This window comes from Epinephelus fuscoguttatus, linkage group LG10, assembly GCF_011397635.1.
Source record: "Epinephelus fuscoguttatus linkage group LG10, E.fuscoguttatus.final_Chr_v1".
Classification (NCBI taxonomy): Eukaryota; Metazoa; Chordata; class Actinopteri; order Perciformes; family Serranidae; genus Epinephelus; species Epinephelus fuscoguttatus.
This window is the reverse complement of record NC_064761.1, coordinates 30,556,144-30,573,952: the sequence shown is the minus strand read 5'-3', so window position 1 is coordinate 30,573,952 and position 17,809 is coordinate 30,556,144. Positions and strand designations below refer to the sequence as shown.

General features: G+C 43.4%; 1 protein-coding gene across 4 annotated transcripts in view; it reads left to right on the top strand.

Annotated features, from left to right (window-relative positions):
- tnni3k (TNNI3 interacting kinase) overlaps nt 1-17,784 on the top strand; it is a 21,581-nt gene extending 3,797 nt beyond the window's left edge. For 2 of the 4 annotated variants that reach the window (XM_049588466.1, XM_049588465.1), the window contains exon 4: nt 525-2,948. In XM_049588466.1, the coding sequence (XP_049444423.1) occupies nt 525-1,930 (1,406 nt within the window). In that variant the 3' untranslated portion in view covers nt 1,931-2,948. Of the gene's footprint in view, nt 1-524; nt 2,949-3,358; nt 3,486-3,798; nt 3,908-4,068; nt 4,155-4,410; nt 4,509-4,905; nt 5,017-5,113; nt 5,213-5,297; nt 5,437-6,547; nt 6,693-6,783; nt 6,889-7,206; nt 7,302-7,393; nt 7,544-7,625; nt 7,710-7,799; nt 7,857-8,435; nt 8,529-8,621; nt 8,680-8,751; nt 8,947-9,657; nt 9,763-9,842; nt 9,896-10,384; nt 10,438-11,026; nt 11,160-11,420; nt 11,531-14,454; nt 14,515-14,593; nt 14,764-15,789; nt 15,870-17,333 lie in introns of those variants that run through there. The other 2 variants (XM_049588468.1, XM_049588467.1) reach the window with 2 other exon arrangements.
- The last annotated feature ends 25 nt before the right edge of the window (nt 17,785-17,809 follow it).

The following is a 17,809-nucleotide window of genomic DNA, read 5'->3' as shown; positions in this document are numbered from 1 at the left end:
CCAATTGCAAAAGTCAGACACCAGACAGTATCACTCCCTTGATCCCATGATGTCATGACCTGCCCTTTAAACTTCATCCCTGCAGAGTCACCCCACACTCCCTACAAGCTTCATGCTTACTCAAATAAACTATGTCCCTTCACTTCCTCTTACAGCAGGGGGTCATTATTACATAATTTAAAACAAAAAAGACTCATACATCAAAAAGTGTTTTGTTTGTCCGTTCTGGGCTACTGTAGAACATGGCAGTGCAACATGGCAGACTGCATGGATGAAGATCTGCTCCATATGTAGATATAAATGGCTCATTGTGAGGAAAAGAAAACACAATTTTCAGGTTATTATACACTAAAGCAAACATACTTACTTATTACTTACTGAATACTTATTCATTTTTATTGCATTTCCACCAACATATCCCCCTAAGTGCTACACACTGGACCTTTAAAGGATTGATTGCATATGTTCAGACATTTTAGATTCTGTGTGTGTTGTGTGATGTTTCCCACTTCTCATCCATCCAGGAGGCTTGAGTCAGCGTCTGCCCAGCGCCAGCGCCCTGGGGAAGATCTTCACCGCCGTGCCGCTGGGCGACCCTCTCTACCAGATGCTGGAGCTCAAACTGGCCTTGTACGTGGATTTCCCATCGCAGATGAAGCCTGGCGTACTGGTGACCTGTGCAGACGACATAGAGCTCTACAGTACTGCAGAGCATGAGAGTGTTACGTTTGACAAACCTGGCTTCACAGCTTTAGCCCACCCCTCCCCGCTGTCTATCGGGACGACCCACGGAGTGTTTGTGTTGGATTCAAAAGAAAAGTCTCCCTCCTCTGAAATGGAGAACACTTCCTGCCTACGCTTCCTGCACAAGCCGAGCATCAGTGAGATGCGGGGCAGAGGAGCTGTGTGTAAAAGGCAGAGTGCTTGTTTTTCTCTTTCTGACACTGAGTTCGTCTACACGGACAGCACTTATTATATCGACTTTGATACTGCAAAGTCTCTTCTTAAACTGCTGAAGGAGTTGGGGCCTTTGGACTGCGAGGTAGACGCATATGGGGACTTCCTCCAGGCACTGGGCCCTAAAGCTACGATCGATTACACCAGCAACACTGCGAATGTCACCAAAGAGGAGAGCAATCTGGTGGAAATCCGCCAAAAGATCTTCCATCACCTAAAAGGGACTCCTTTGAATGTTATTCTCCTTAACAACTCTAAGTTTTATCACATTGGCACCACATCAGAGTACCTCTTTCACCTCACTGAGGATGTGACACTGAGGAGTGAGCTTGGCCTCCTGTCATCTGCCTTCAGTGTCCACATGAATGAAAACTCCTCAGGATGCTGTGTCATGTACAGCGTCCTCAATCCTAGTTGCTCTGTGGGAGCTGGATCAGTGGTGGAGTACTCTAGACTGGGAGCAGGAGCTTCTGTAGGTCGTGGCTCCATCGTCAGCAGCTGCTGGGTCAGTGCAGGCCTCTCGGTGCCTGATGGAGTCTTCATGCATTCACTGTGTGTGAATCACAAACACCAAACCAGGTTTCTAACCGTCGTTTTTGGGATCAATGACAACTTAAAGCGCAGCGTTGAATCCCCTGCGTACATGGAAGAGCTGACGCTTTTTGGTTTGAGCCTGGCTGAGTGTCTGTCCCACTGGGGGCTGAAAAATGAAGTCCTGAGGTTCTCCGGTGATGCGTCCAGCTGTAGTTTGTGGAACGCTTGTTTGTTTCCTGTTTGTTCAGATCTACAAAGCTCGTTCTCCATGTCTCTGGAGATGCTGCAGGCTGCACTGAGTGGCTCTACGTTCACTTTACCCAAAGACACAAAGCTGATGTCTATGCAAGAGGCCCTACAGTGTAAGAACCTGGAGGAGATGTTGAAGTTCAGGAAGGGACTATATGAAGACATCACACAGAAGAGACCCAACAACTGAGATTATGTGTCACCTTAAGTACGAGATAACATTGATTTTTGCCTTGAATAATTGATGTGTGATCATTCAAAGATCAGATAATGTCAGGACCAGGGGCGGATTGTCAGACAATGGGTGCCTTGGCACAGATATGCAAAAGCCCCCGCCTTCATAGGGGCAAGATGCAAAGACCTCATTTTGTGTAATTATTTCGCATCTCTTTGTAGTTGTAAAGCATCTTTGTGGCTTTGTGTCTCTTTATTGTCATTTTGGTTTTTTGCCCCTTTTGTAGTTACTGTAAAACTTTTACTAGCCTGGTGCTACACATTTTGACAAATAAAGGCCTGTCTCAATTAGACATCTGATCTGGTTGCCAAGCATTCATTCATTTTCTGTAACCGCTTATCCTGTTAGGGGTCGCGGGGGGGCTGCAGCCTATCCCAGCTGACACTGGGCGAGAGGCGAGGTGCACTCGGGACAGGTCACCAGACTATCACAGGGCTGACACATAGAGACAGACAACCATTCACAGTCACATTCACACCTACGGGCAATTTAGAGTCACCAATTAACCTGCATGTCTTTGGACTGCGGAGGAAGCTGGAGTACCCGGAGAAAACCCACACTGACACAGGAGGAACATGCAAATTACATACCAGAAAACTTCATGCTGTGAGGCGACAAGCTGTGAGGCTGATGAAGCTAACCACTGCTCCACCGTGCCGCCTTGATCACCAACTAGTTCATCTTTATTGTTCTTTGGATATATAAAACAGGTTGTTGGCTACTCACTTAAGCTATTCCTGGTCAGTACATGGCAATTTGAGTGACATATTGCAGTTGAGGATGAGGGGGCTCCCCTTACACTTTAGGCCCCTGGGCCTGTGCCCAGAAGGTCCATGATCAGGACTATGAGTTTTTGTCATTTGATTTATTGTGGTATAATGTTTCATTAAGCTCATCCTTGATTTTTTAAAAGTTCTGTAAGTTTTTTAATTGTAAATAAAACATTTTGGTGTCTTTTTACAGCACTGCTCTACATAGACGTGTCCATTGTGTTATTACAGTGTGAGACAAAAGGCACTTTTGCGTATCTTAATAGGCCTTTTTCACAGCAGACACAGTCAGATGTAACCAACCAATAACATTATTCATTGCCACATTACAGTGATTTCTGGATTGGAGTTAATGTTCTTACTGTGCTTCTCCCTGTGCTGCTCCTGCCGTGACAAGCCAACATGTTCGCTGTGAAAAATTGCAGGCATGATAGAAACATATACTGAATTACAGAAATAGAATATATATAGAAATCTATACCACACACACACACACACACTGAAACACGTCTGCTTGCATTTGGAGGGAGATCAGTTGTCGTAGTTGTTAAGCATTCCACTCAAAGGTGTTTATTTTTAGCCCACAGCCATGATCCCCCCTTTATCTGGACCTGTGCAATTGTGAGTGTGTGTGGGAGATTGTATTACTGCTTCACCAAACCACACAGCGCATATTACCAAGACAGAAGAGACCTTATCAATGGGAAATTACAAATCAAGACCGTCTCAGACGTGCACAGGTAATGGCTCGGTGTGTTTGTGATTGTGTGGGAATGATATTCATTTAAGGTTTCTGCAGGACTGAGAGCAAAGTTTGGATTGAAGCAGGGAAGCCTGGAGGGCTGGGTGTTTACTGTTGGCTGCATCACTCTCTGTCACAAACAATGACAAGTTGGACAAGCCTTTTTAACTGACAAATATATACAGAGCCAATTACAGTTTTTTGGATGAGATTTGTGCAAGTTTATTTAGCATATTTCTACATGTGGGTAATAATAAGCAAAGGGAATTATATTATTAAATTGTTGTGTTTATGATGATGGGGCTGTGAAGATGAGTGGAAGAAGAAGGTGGGCGAGTCGTACTCTGTGATCATAGAGAAGTTGGACGACGACTTCCAGCTCAAAGAAAGTGAGATCTCAGACCTCCAGCTGGCTTTCAGGTGACAAAAACATTTTGCTTTTAAAACTTGAACCCAGGCGCTGCATTTCATTTATCATGTAGTGTTTTTTGCGCCTGTGTTCTCCTCAGTCGCCTTACATTACTGTGTCAGACGGGTGTCATTTCTCACGAGCAGGTGATGTTGATTTTTCTGTGGCTCAGCTCTGATGAAGCTTTTCAGAAGGTGAACTTGAGCTACCGAACAGAGAAGGGGCTGTCGCTGCTGCATCTCTGCTGCGTATGTGGAGGTATGCATGACTACTAGAAGCTATTAATAACTCCTCATCAAAATGTGGCAGTAGAAGGAAGGATTACAACAAACCGACTGACATTATTATTGTGTGAAGATGACCTCTCTGGGGCCGGTCACATGCAAACAAACAGTAGATTATATATAAGGATTAAATGCAAACAGTTTGAATGGAGAAACAATTGTGAAGATGAGTGTCCTTTACAATAAACACGATATTTTACCTGCACATAATATTATATATTTGTGACCAGGTAACAAAGACCATATTCGTACCCTGATGGCTAAAGGCCTGCGACCCTCCAGACTCTCCAGGAACGGATTCACTGCGCTGCACCTGGCTGCTTACAAGGTGAAAAGAATTAAAGAGCAATAAAAACAGAATTTGAATATTTTCATAATATATTTCAAGGTCCAATCTTTGTATTGCTTGTGTTATGTGGTGAAGAACCTTCCTACCACATGGTGGAGTGCAAGCACCAGTGTGGGAAGAAGTACTCAGATCTTTTACTTAAATAAAAGTAGGAATATCACAGTGTAGAAATAGTCTGTTACAAGTAAAAGTCATGCATTCAAAGACTTACCAGAGTACAACAATTATGCAGAAAGCCCTATTTCAGAGTAATATATATTACTAGATTGTTATTATTGATGCATTTCAGTGTACATCACTTAATTGTTGGAGTAAGTAAAGGTGGAGCTGGCTTTAATCAATTTATATTCTACCTTGTGAATCCCCTGCACCACAGGATAATGCTGAGCTGCTGACTGCACTTCTCCACGGAGGGTCAGACGTGCAGCAGGTGGGCTACGGCGCCCTCACTGCCCTGCATGTTGCCACACTGGCCGGGCACCCTGAGGTGAGAGCTGAGCTTTTTTTGTCTTTAATTACAGTAAGGAAATTATTAACTAACAGCTGTGGACTTGATTGATATTCTGATATTTTTACCCCATCAGGCAGCTGATATACTCCTGCAGCATGGAGCTAACGTGAATATTCAGGATGCTGTGTTTTTCACCCCTCTGCATATTGCTTCCTATAACAACCATGAGCAGGTAAAAGTGATGTTGACCACCTTGTTACTGAGAGAAGAAAATAAAAACACTTCTCTCAGTGTGTTTCATCTCTCTCTGCTTTCAGGTGGCAAAGCTGCTGCTGAAGTACGGGGCAGATGTGAATGTGAGTGGTGAGGTAGGTGACCGGCCGCTGCACCTGGCTGCAGCCAAGGGTTTCCTCAGCATCATCAAACTGCTGATGGGGGAAGGGACCAAAGCTAACGGTGAGACCCGAGCTTCCAAGACTGCTTTCCTACATTTAGATAAAGGCACAGTTCACCCCAAAATCAAAAATACATATTTTTCCTCTTACCTGTTGTGCTATTTATCAGGCTAGCCTGTTTTTGTGTGAGTTGCTGAGTGTTGGAGATAACAGCCGAAGAGATGTCTGCCTTCTCCCTCTGGAAAGAGACACTGCTGTTGAGTTTTTCAAATGTATTTCCTTGGCACTTTGAGCACCACAAGCTGAGGGCCATCTAGTTCAATTGTATTTGAGAGAGAGCAGACATGTCTACGACTGATATCACCAACATTCGGCAACTCACACCGAAACAATCTAGATCAGGGGTGTCAAACATACAGCCTGGGGGCCAGAACTTGCCCGCCAAAGGGTCCAGTCCAACCCATGGGTTGACCTTGCGCACTTAATAGTGATGGACTTGTTGAGGTTAAGGCCCTGATCACACAGAAAGCGTTTTAGCAGCTGGAGGTGCCTTTTTGTAATTGTTTTTAATGAGAATGAAACCTTTTGCTTGCATGGTTTTTGCGGTTTTGGCGCTCTGGATTCCTCAAGTTGAAAAAACCTCAAACCAAAGCAGAAAGACGCCCAATGTCATCTCTTTTTTTCCCTTGTCCAATCAGATGATTTGAGAGATGGGCCCTCTGTGGTGGTCACAACAACTAGTTTACGGTTGGTAAACAATGGAGGAGAAACTGGTGGTAGCGGGTGCTGGATACCCAGAGCTATACAGCCCGACAAAAGACAGCAGGTTGTCAAACTGCCCCTGAGTCATCCTAAAATATGCCATCATCGTGGGGAAGCTCCTGGACCAACTGGTGGTACTCCCCATGATCCACCCTCTTCTTTAGGGTCTCATGTACCCACACGGATCTTTGTTTCCCTGTGCCCAAAAAACTATTTGCTGACAGCCTCTCACCCCACCCTGTGATCAAATCAGACTGTTTGCAGCCTGTGAACTAAAATGAGTTTGACACCTAGATCTAGATTGATAAATAGCACTACAGGTAAGCAGAAAAACATGGGTTATTGATTTTGGGGTGAACTGTCCCTTTAAGTGTGGAAATGATTGCTTATCTATCTGCTCTTCTCTTTAGTAAACGCTCAGGACAATGAAGATCACGTTCCTCTCCACTTCTGCGCCCGCTTTGGTCACCATGAGATCGTGCGCTACCTCCTGCAGGGCAACTTTGACGTACAGCCTCACTCTGTCAACATCTACGGAGACACACCGTTACACTTGTAAATGCTTCACAGTATCAGTATCTTATGTTTTGTGGTAGATGACATGAAGTGGAGATAAAGTGCTGTATTGAATGCTGTGTCTCATCAGGGCCTGCTATAATGGAAAATTTGAGGCAGCGAAGGCGATTGTACAGCTTGCAGGCACCGACAGTCTATCCAAGGAGAACATATTCAGCGAGACGGCACTTCACAGGTATTGTCTTGTGTGCTGTATTTATTCATAGTCTGAAAAACAGAAACGCTGACACACACACACATACATATAGTATGAATGCATGTTTGATTTATGAACATCGCTTTGAGGTCCAGTGTGAAGGATTTAGGGGGATTTAAAAAACCTTCTGTACAATGAACACTGAAGGAATTCTAACCTGGAGAAGTTTCAGCTGGTTGCAATCTGCAATTCTCACTGCTAGATACCACCTAATCCCCCTAAATCTTACACACTGGACCTTTAACCTGTGATTCATGTAGCTCTGAGGCGAAAATGAATACCTGTCTTGTGCTGCAGTGCATGCACCTACGGTAAAGACCTGGATATGGTCAAGTTCCTGTTGAGCCAGAATGCTATGAGCATCAACAATCAGGGCAGAGACGGACACACAGGTGACTCTTCTTTTAAGACTCCACTCGTCACAGTTAGGTTAAGAGCAGGACCAGTTGTATCTCTAATTAATGTCCCTGACAACTCTATGTAGCTCTACACAGTGCCTGTTTTCACGGCCACATTCGCCTGGTGCAGTTCTTGCTGGACAGCGGAGCAGACATGAACCTGGTTGCCTGTGACCCCAGCAGGTCCAGTGGGGAGAAGGATGAGCAGACCTGCCTGATGTGGGCTTATGAAAAAGGTCTGCCTGTGCGATGATTAAATGTCAGGAAAGATTGAATGAAAATTAATATCACTGAAATTGTGTATTTTTGTAACCTCAGGTCATGATGCCATTGTGACCTTACTGAAACACTACAAACGCCCAGATGACTCCCCCTGCAATGAGTACTCCCAGCCAGGAGGGGGTGAGTCACCCCTCTAGAACATTATCATCTGGACTAAAAATCACACAAGTCTTCCCATTACACTGTCTGAACATGTCATCCGTCTTCCAGATGGGTCCTACGTTTCTGTCCCGTCTCCTCTGGGAAAGATCAAAAGCATGACTAAAGGTAGTGAAGCGGAGTGAAGCACAGCACATTGCACATCACTGTCAGCTGACACGACAACACGCACTGTCTGTTGCCAAGGGAGAGGGCTTAGCTGCTGGTGCAAACACCTGGCTGACGTCCTTACCTCTGTCAGTACAGATCTGTCTCTGTCTGTGTCATATTCTTATTTAATATCTCAGAAACTGTTGATCTGAATGTGATGAAACCACGTTTAAAGCCTCTAAACATCAAGGGTTAAACAGGAACCATAATTATGATATATGGTCTGAAGAGGGTACTGTGTCAGGTATTGAAACTGACAAGTATCTGCTATCTTTTAGGCACTGAAGGAGAATCATCTGAGGTATTAGGTGGAAGGTGGGCCAAGATTTTGATGAATAAATAGCATTATAAACTCAGTATTCACCATGCTTTAGGAATAATACACCAATTTCTAAGAAAATAATGCAGATTAACCTGGACAGAGGGCAATGAATTAAAAGGAGCATCCTTCTTTGTTGGGTAAAGATGCGTTAAACTCCTGTACAGTGCTCCAGTGATGAGATAAACATTTTTAAAAATGTTGCGCTGTGTTTCCAGAGAAGGCAGAAGTCCTCCTGCTCAGGGCCAGCCTCCCGTCTCATTTCCATCTTCAGCTGTCTGAGCTGGAATTTCACGAGATCATCGGATCAGGTAACACCGTTCATACGTTTTCTTGTCTTTCCAATCAATGTGCTTCAGATAATCAGATAAATTTACTGAGCATCAAATCTGATTCACACTCAGGCTCCTTTGGACGAGTCTACAAAGGCAAATGCAGGAACAAAATTGTTGCCATAAAACGGTACGTCTCCACTGAAAGATGTAATTTTGCATCTTTGGTGACGAGAAAACTGACGTCTTCTGCTGTTTGCAGCTATCGAGCCAACACGTACTGCTCCAAGTCGGACGTGGACATGTTCTGCAGAGAGGTGTCCATCCTCTGTCGCCTCAACCACCCCTGCATCATCCAGTTTATGGGGGCGTGTCTGGACGACCCCAGCCAGTTTGCCATCGTGACCCAGTATGTTTCTGGAGGCTCTCTGTTCTCTCTGCTGCACGAGCAGAAGAGGTGAGGAAGTGTGCGTTACACCCTGGAGCGTACAGTATATTACACACAAGCTACTAAATATTAGGACTTCCCTGTGATGTTTCCATCCACGTTAACACTTTATGGCAGTGGTTCCCAACTGGTCCAGCCACAGGGTCCAGATTTATCCTTAATCATTGGTTCAAGGCCCATCATATTTGAGTTTGGCCATGTCGTCAAGTTAGTTTACTGTCTCTGTCATGTAGCTGTCGTTTGTCATTTAGTCAGTTATATTGCAGTGTATTCCATTTTAAAGGATGTGTCTGTTAATCTTCTGTTAAATTCAGCAAAGGATGCTTAAAAAAACAAGTAGAAGTTCTGCTAAGTCCCCTGCGGTCAGCTGTGTTAACATCAGGTCCGTTTGATTCCTCACACACTTCACTAAACCTGAAGTTGAGATCTAAAAACAGCTCAAATTACCTTAAGGAGTCACTCAGTGTCTTACAAGGACATGTTTGCACAGCACAGCCGACTGTTTCAGGTCTCATTATCCTCCTTGGAATCGTCCCCTCGCCGATCTCTCCTCTCGGCTGGGATCATCATTGATCCAGATGAAGTGTTCCGCTAACTGTGTGGCCAGGTGCTGTCTTTATAGACCGTCCTATTGATCTGTGTAAAGTGCTGTGTGTGATTGGCAGGGAGCATTGATCTGGCACTAAGTGGCTGCTGCTTTAATGATGTGTCCACGGACAGGCTCATCGACCTGCAGTCCAAGCTCATCATTGCCATCGACGTGGCCAAGGGCATGGAGTACCTGCACAACCTCACCCAGCCTATCATCCACAGGGACCTCAACAGGTGGGTGCCACAGTGGGAGCGCAGTATTGGCAGTCTGAAATAACTGTTGTCATTACTGATAATACGTGTGATCCTTACAGCCACAACATTCTGCTGTATGAGGACGGACATGCCGTGGTGGCTGATTTTGGAGGTGAGAGACAAAATTAAAGCTGCACAAAAAAATGACTTTACACTTGTAATAGAGAGAATTTGTTATTTCCATAAGTAATGAAACTCCAACCTGAGAACCAGACAAATCTGCCAGCTCATATTTATTTGCTCTGGCAGACGCATCTGGTCCCCATCCCGTTTAAACAGAATTCCAGCCGACTAGGCCCAGGTTGGCCAATCAAAACCATTTATGTGGTGACTAGGGCATCTTTCAGACATTGACTGACAACAAGCAGAGTCTTCACAATAAAAACATAGAAATAAAAAATAGGGGAAACCTAGCTTAGTAAAGAGAAGTGCCACTGAGGCATTTTCAAAGACAACCAAGACGGCTGCAGATAAAATCAAAGATTGTATTCATTGGCTGAGCTCAGTGTGAGTGAGTTTAGGTGAGAGTACAACTAAATGACTAAACTGCCAGTGGATGCACATTGTTTGTTTCACTGCATGTCCTTCTCTTCCTCTGCAGAATCTAGATTCCTACAATCTGTGGATGAGGATAACATGACAAAGCAGCCAGGGGTCCGTGCCATTTTCTCTTTTTGATTTATTCAATGACTCACAAAAGCTTTTTGAAATGAGTTTTTTTCTTCCACTCTTACTCTCACGCTATCTGCAGCATCCATGCAATAATGAGACGCTTCTGTATCGTGCTTTTATTTTGCGGGAGTTGAAGCCAGAGCTTCTGCTGGCACCTGCCATCAATTACCCACCAGCTAAAAAAAAAAAACTGCCTTCATGCAGATTTTGTCTCAATGTGCTGACTCATCACTACCCAGAGTGCTTGGCCTGCAGTTTGGTGTTAAGTATGTTACGTCTCTTGGGAACTGCCTGTTGTGAGGAACTACTTGCCCTTGCTGGGACGCAGTGATTATGTCAGTAATTAGGCCTCATTTTGTGTGTGAGCGTGTGTAGCCGTGTTTGTATGTGTGAGTGTATGGTGGCTGCAAGTATTGAAGTACCACAATGTTATGACTGTTTTCAAACCCAGTCTAAAAAATGAAAAACCTCTCCCAAGCAACACAGATTCACTGAAATTAAGAGCCTAGCTGCCTTAACCATGTGTGTGCATGTGAATATATAATGTGTGTGTCTGTGTGTGTTTGTACAGAACCTGCGTTGGATGGCTCCTGAGGTGTTCACCCAGTGTACTCGCTACTCAGTGAAGGCAGACATGTTCAGCTACGCCCTCTGTCTGTGGGAGCTGCTTACTGGAGAAATTCCCTTCGCTCACTTGAAACCTGGTATTATATGATATAAATACATCAGTCATGGGTTAAATGGTGACAGTGTGTGTGTGTGTACTAGAGTTCAAACTGACGGGAGACCCCAGAAGAGACCTCTGACACAATACACCTTGTTCAGAGCAGACATTTTGACATCACAGTGGGAGCAAGAAAAGTGTACATAATAAAGTACAAGAAGAAATGTATTGAAAACAAAATGCTGTAAGAACAAAATTAAAACATTTTAAAGTTATATTGAAGATGAACTTCTGTCCACAGCTGCTGCAGCAGCAGACATGGCCTACCATCACATCCGGCCTCCAGTCGGCTACTCCATCCCCAAACCCATCTCTGCTCTTCTGATGAGAGGCTGGAACTCCTGCCCAGAGGCAAGTGATACCATTTCAGCTCTTCTTGAATTTCATCTGAGCTCTGTCACTCAAATAAAGTTCTCAGTTAATTTACAGTATTTTATACAATCATACACATTGAGTAACCGGGTCATGATTTCTGAAAAGACACATTGCTGTTGAGTTTTTCAAATGAATATTTTGGCCCTCTGAGCACCACAAGCTGAGTGCCATCTAGTTCCAATTATATTTGAGAGAAGGCGGACATCTCTACAGCCAAAATCTCCAACACTCTGCAACTCACAGCAAAACAATCTAGACTGATGAATGGCACTACAGGTGAGAGGACAAACTGTCCCTTTAATATCCACTATGTGCTGTACTGTCCAGCGTGTACTCCACCAAGGATTGCTCCACACTTCCAAACTGTAAACTGATCTCAATGATAACATCCTTCCATGTCATTAGCAATTTAGCCCTACTGAGGCTCAGAGATGCAACTGATGCTGAGTCAGCTGCTCCTGCAAACACATGCAGCACTAATAAATGGGGCCAGATCTCCCCAGACGAGACATTATTGCATGGCTGTTCATATTTAGGAGCACACATGATCTGGCGATCCCCTGAGTGCTGCCATGTTCATAATTAGCCCAGCATGTTTTTTTTCTCTCAGCCTCATTAAGACACATTAAAACACGGCTGAGCATGTTGGTACAGTTCTCCCTGTGTGGTATACACAAGTCCTTAAGGTCGCCAACTAGTTGCTTGCTCCCTCTGTAATCACCTTGTCCCAGCACAACTTCATGAAAACACTTTTTTATGGCCACAAGAGTGTGACACAAAGTTTCATGGGCATGCATCTCTCATGGTGCCTCCCCTGTACAGTACAGAAGATCCTGAGAGGGTTAAAAGTGGGACACCGTGTTCTGTGTTTATAGGATCTGTATAGAAACATGTATCTGTTAAAGACCGAGAGAAACAGCTTTTGCAACACTGCTCTCAGATGAATACTGATACTGAAAAATGTTTGTAACCCGAAGAGACCCATGGGGCTGCCAGTGATCTTTTTAAGCTATGGTAGTGGTATCATGTGAAACTAGACAACCTAAGGCATCCAATTGTACCAGCCATGACACGGTAGCTTGTCAGAAAGAGGGCTAAATATTGCTCCAAAGTTAGGCTAAATTTTGTCAAAGTAGAAACTGGTGTGGCCATTTTCTTTTTGATATTTGGGGGCCTTTATTGACTTTTATTTGATAGGACAGCTTTTGTCTTAACGGGGGAGAGGGAGAGGGGGAATGACATGCAGCAAAAGGATGTGGGCTGGAATCAAACTTGCAGCCACTGCAGCAAGGACACAGCCTTTTGCCCAGGGGGTACCTGCTCTACAAGGTGAGCTAGTGGGCACCCCGGCATGCCTGTTTTCACACAGGTTCCTCGACCTATCACCTCATGATATAAAGATAAAACAGGTTATATGGGTGCCCATGAGTCTCCCCTTTAAAGACATGCCCACTGTTTGCCAATCTCATGCAGTTTCAGGGGGTTCTGGTAGGTTTACCAGATTGGTCTCAGGAGAGGAGCCAGATGAAAGTCAGCACACTGGCCAACAATGCCACCCCATAAAAAACAAACTGTTACAGAAACTACAGTGAGCACGACTATTGACATCAGGCACTTAGTAGACCCCAGCCACCAAAGTGATGGCAGGATGACCACTCCTGGTGATGGCCGAAAGGAAATAAAAGGTGAGAAAGAGGGCCAAAGTCCAAGATCCGCCTTGGAACTTGGAATGTGCGAACCATGTACGAGACCACAGGGACGGCACAAGTCCTCAGTGAGATGAAAAGATACCACCTGGACATCCTGACGACAAGTGAAAGTCACTGGACTGGCTCCAGATGCCAAATGCTGCATAATGGATCTGTCATCCTTTTGTCACGCAGCACAAATGTGTTATTTCTCGCCTATTCTAGAAATGGTGTATTTAAGTATTTCTGCACACTGTGGCCCAAAAAAGTCTTGGGATTGTATAAATTGGATATATAAGTGGAAAGCAGAGACTCAATGAATGGATTCAATCAAACCAGTTGTATTAATGTGTGATGATGTTAGCCCCCATTGCAGCCATTTCATTGTAGTTTCCTTTTTTGGAAACTTGACCTCACTGTATAAAGTGACCTATAATGACCTCTAGGATAATCACAGCCTCATGAAGCTTCACAGCCACAAACTAGAGACCCAGGACATTCAGAAGATCTATGGCTTTCATAGGTAAATTGATAACAGGGAGGTTTCTGAGCTATTTCAGGAACAGGAGTGAGCCCCATCAGATTTTTCTGTAGTCTTCTTCGAGGTCTTGGTGTCTCAATGTGATTTACTGGAGGGATTTTAACTATTTATATCAATTCTCAAGTGGTCAAAAATCTAACAAATGCTATGAACTTATGAGACATAATTGAGTATGGGAATGGCAATCATACACTTCCATCATATTGTTCTAAGCCCCTATACACACTAAACCACCAATGGTGGATGTTTAAGGGTTAATCGCCTTATGAAAGTCACCACAAACATAATCACAATAACTTTCTAGACCATTAAATTTGAACTTTATAACTTGTCATGTGTTTTCATGTTCATGTCTTAATATCCTTGTTTCTTTGTGTATTAAAGCCGCGTGCACAGACAGACCTTGGCCTCGATCTGAGGATGTGATGTATAATTGAACAGCTCCGGGGTGGCAGTGTTTGTTGTTTTACAGTGAGGCAAGAGATCTGAGGACTGCTTTTGAAGCAGAGTTCACCTTTGCTTCGTGTGTGGGTGGACTAAAATGAGCACAACATACAGGACGGTGTTTGAGAGAACACACCGTGTCTGTTTGTTGTGAGATACACAGCAGGTGATGTGTTTGTTCAGCACTGAAGGAGAAATAAACACAAGTTTGCTTTTTCCAATTTCAGGACAGGCCCGAGTTCTCTGAAGTGGTTTCCAGCCTGGAGGAATGCTTGTGTAATGTCGAGGTACATAATATCCAACATAAACGACATCCTGTTTAATGCTGCAGTGTGTGACAGATGTGTTGTTTTGTTTGTGTGACAGCTGATGTCTCCAGCCTCCAGTAACAGCAGTGGCTCCCTGTCGCCCTCCTCCTCCTCTGACTGTCTGCTCGGGCGAGGAGGACCCGGCCGGAGCCACGTGGCCGCCCTGCGCTCCCGTTTCGAGCTGGAGTATGCTCTCAACACTCGCGCCTACGCCTTCTGGACTCAGAGGTACGAGAACTCAAGCACCTCCGCAGACAGGTGAGGGTGGAGAGGGCAAGAATAATTCACTGCACAATGACCACATTCACACTCACCTAATAACCCAGCTATTAGTTGGAGCTGAGTCTGTCTGGTTTTCTGTTCTTAGCAAAGGTTTTCTCTTAGGTCAGACTTTCAGAAGATTCTTCAAATGATTCAGAATGTCAACTGTATTCACAATTAATGTGGATAAACCTTAAAATGGCCTCAAAAGTAGTTTAAAGAGCTTTAATAATGAAATCTACGGTCGTTTTTCAGCAGGGCAAGTTCAATTAGATGTTTTGGATTAAACTGCTAACAGGAAACATCAAGCCTGGGCCTGCTCTAATTTGGACAGGCTCTGTAGAAACAACTGAACAATGGCTGTGCTGGTAACATGTAGACCAGTAAAGATACTTACTGCAACACTGAGGACTGGAGTTGCTTGGATACCAAACAGGAAACAAAGGAAAGCAAATGCAATAAAACATGCATGGCATTCTGAGCGAGCAGGAAGGCCTCTATTAGACGCCTGGCTTTCAGCCTCTGAGCTGTGTGTGTATCTCAGTGTGTGTGTGTCAGAGCCTGGTAACAGTCACTATGAACCCAGAAACCGGAGGTAGGGTTAGTGTGGAGTGTCTATGAGTTGTCAGTCATTCCCTGGTGCTCCATGAAAAGCTAGACAAGACCTTTTTGTGGAGTTTAACATTCACAGATCATGAATACATGGTACAGAATGTTCACATATCAAATGTTAAGCAACATGCACAGTTTGCACATCATGTCTGCTGTCGCCCCATCAAACCTGTCATCAATTTTGTAAACTGAACTCCTGCAAAGAACGTGAGAGCAGCCTGGTATTAAGTCGGACATTACATATTAAATTTCTCCTGCTTCTATCTGGCTCCATCTCATCTGTCTTTCTCCCTGTAAACTAAGCTGTATATATTTCTGTACTAGTGTTGTTTTGCAGTGGATTAATGAGGCAGGGTTGATTTTATGTGCTTTACTTTTCAGTGAGCGGCGTCGTGCATCTGGAGGCCTGTCACTGGAGGAACTCAGGAGGAACATGCAGTTTTCTCCTATTGATCGAAACGGTTTGTTTGCAGAATACTGAGCACTGATACTGTGTAGTGATAGTAATTGTTTTTGAAAGTAAAGCTGGTGCAGTTTAACACTTCAGTGCAGGTGTTGGGATCAATTAAGATTTAAGAACAGGTGCTTTTCTGGTTTCTGTGTCACTCTGAATGCGAGTAATTTAGGTATCATCTTCAAATGTGCTTTTTATCATTTATTACACTTAACTGTTTTTTAAAGGGGCAGTTCATTCCAAAATAAAAAAATACATATTTTTCATCTTACCTGTAGCGCCATTTATCAGTCTAGATTGTTTTGGTGTGTGTCGATGAGTGTTTGAGATATCAGAAGAAGAGATGTCTGCCTTCTCTACAATATAATGGAACTAGATGGGGCTCGGCTTGTGGTGCTCAAGGCACCCAAAATAATACATTTAAAAAACTCAACAGCAACGTCTCTTTCCAGACATCATGACATGGTTACTCAAGATGATCCACAGACCTTGTTGTGAGCAGTTTTATGAAGGAACTATTTTCTTTTTAACTAACTGCACCCACGAACTGTATCACTGCACAGAAGGAAGTGTGCATCTACTCATGGATAAGAGACTTGTGCTTGTGACAGTGCAAGATGTAAACACTAATGATGTCCTCCTCGACTGAGTTGTAACTTTAGCTAGCTCAGAGGTGCTAGGTGAGCTTGTGTGCTTTTCCTGCACAGTGATACGGTTGGTGGGTGTAGTTCGGTAGAAAGAAAATAGTTCCGACATTAAACCACTCACAACAAGGTCTGTGGATTACCTTGAGTAACTGGGTCATGATTTCTGGAAGGAGACAACAAGGTCTGTGGATTATCTTTTTGAAATGTACTTTTTGGTGCACCACAAGCAGAGTGCCATCTAGTTCCATTATATTGGAGAGGGGGCAGGTGTCTCAATGGCTGATATCTCCAACACTCCACAACTCACACCAAAACAATCTAGAACTGATGCGTAGCACTACAGGTAAGAGAAAAAAAAAGTACTTTGGGGTGAACTGTCCTTTGAATTTATTAATAAATTAACTGTATCTTATGCTTTTAGTTAATACAAAGTAATTTAAAAGATAAGGCTGGTGCTGTTCTATATTTTTCTAATTTGAATCTTCAGGTTACATTTTTTAAAAAGACTCAGTAATTCCTAAAAATGCAGGTCATTTTTAGCAAACGTTACTCAAACAGGAGTAAAAGGTGCTTTTGTTGGGGACTATTTTTACAGCTTACTTAGAGCACATTTGGTGCTCTAAGCATTTCTGACAGCAGGATGATGTATGTGGTAAGTTTGGGTCTTTTCAAGGAATTTATTTTCAATAAATAATTCATAGAATATCACCAGTCTTATCTTTTAAGTGTCAATAACAGTAATGTTGCTATCGTCAATATAATTAATCATAAATGAAAGCCATAAATGGAGTGTCACAGTTGTCATTGATTTGTCTCTCTTTCAGGGTACGTGTCCGATCCCATGAGCACCATGAGATTTCACTCTTCTTACAGCAGCAGTGGCAGCTTCGAGGACAGTAACTAAAACACACTTTTTTTATTACCTTATTAATTAAGACATTCATGCCTGTATTTGACAGATTATTTGAAGTAGAACTGTATAAACAGGTGGTAGAAGTAGTAGATATTGCTGTAGCCTATTTTATTTGGATAAGTTGTTAATGAATTTACAGTAACTTCTTAGCCCCCCATTATCTCTAGTGTTGTGTTTTATAAGGTTTAATTGTTGCATATTATTACGTAAACATTTTTTAATATTTTGTTGAGGCTTTTTGATCCTGTAAATACTCTATGTGTGTCAAGCAAAATTGTTTTTTTGTGTACATGGTTTGCATAAGTCTGAAATCACAGTCAGTGTGTTCATTAATTCAACGTACACACATCTTCATTCAAGTAAAAAGCAAAATATTTCCATCCGACT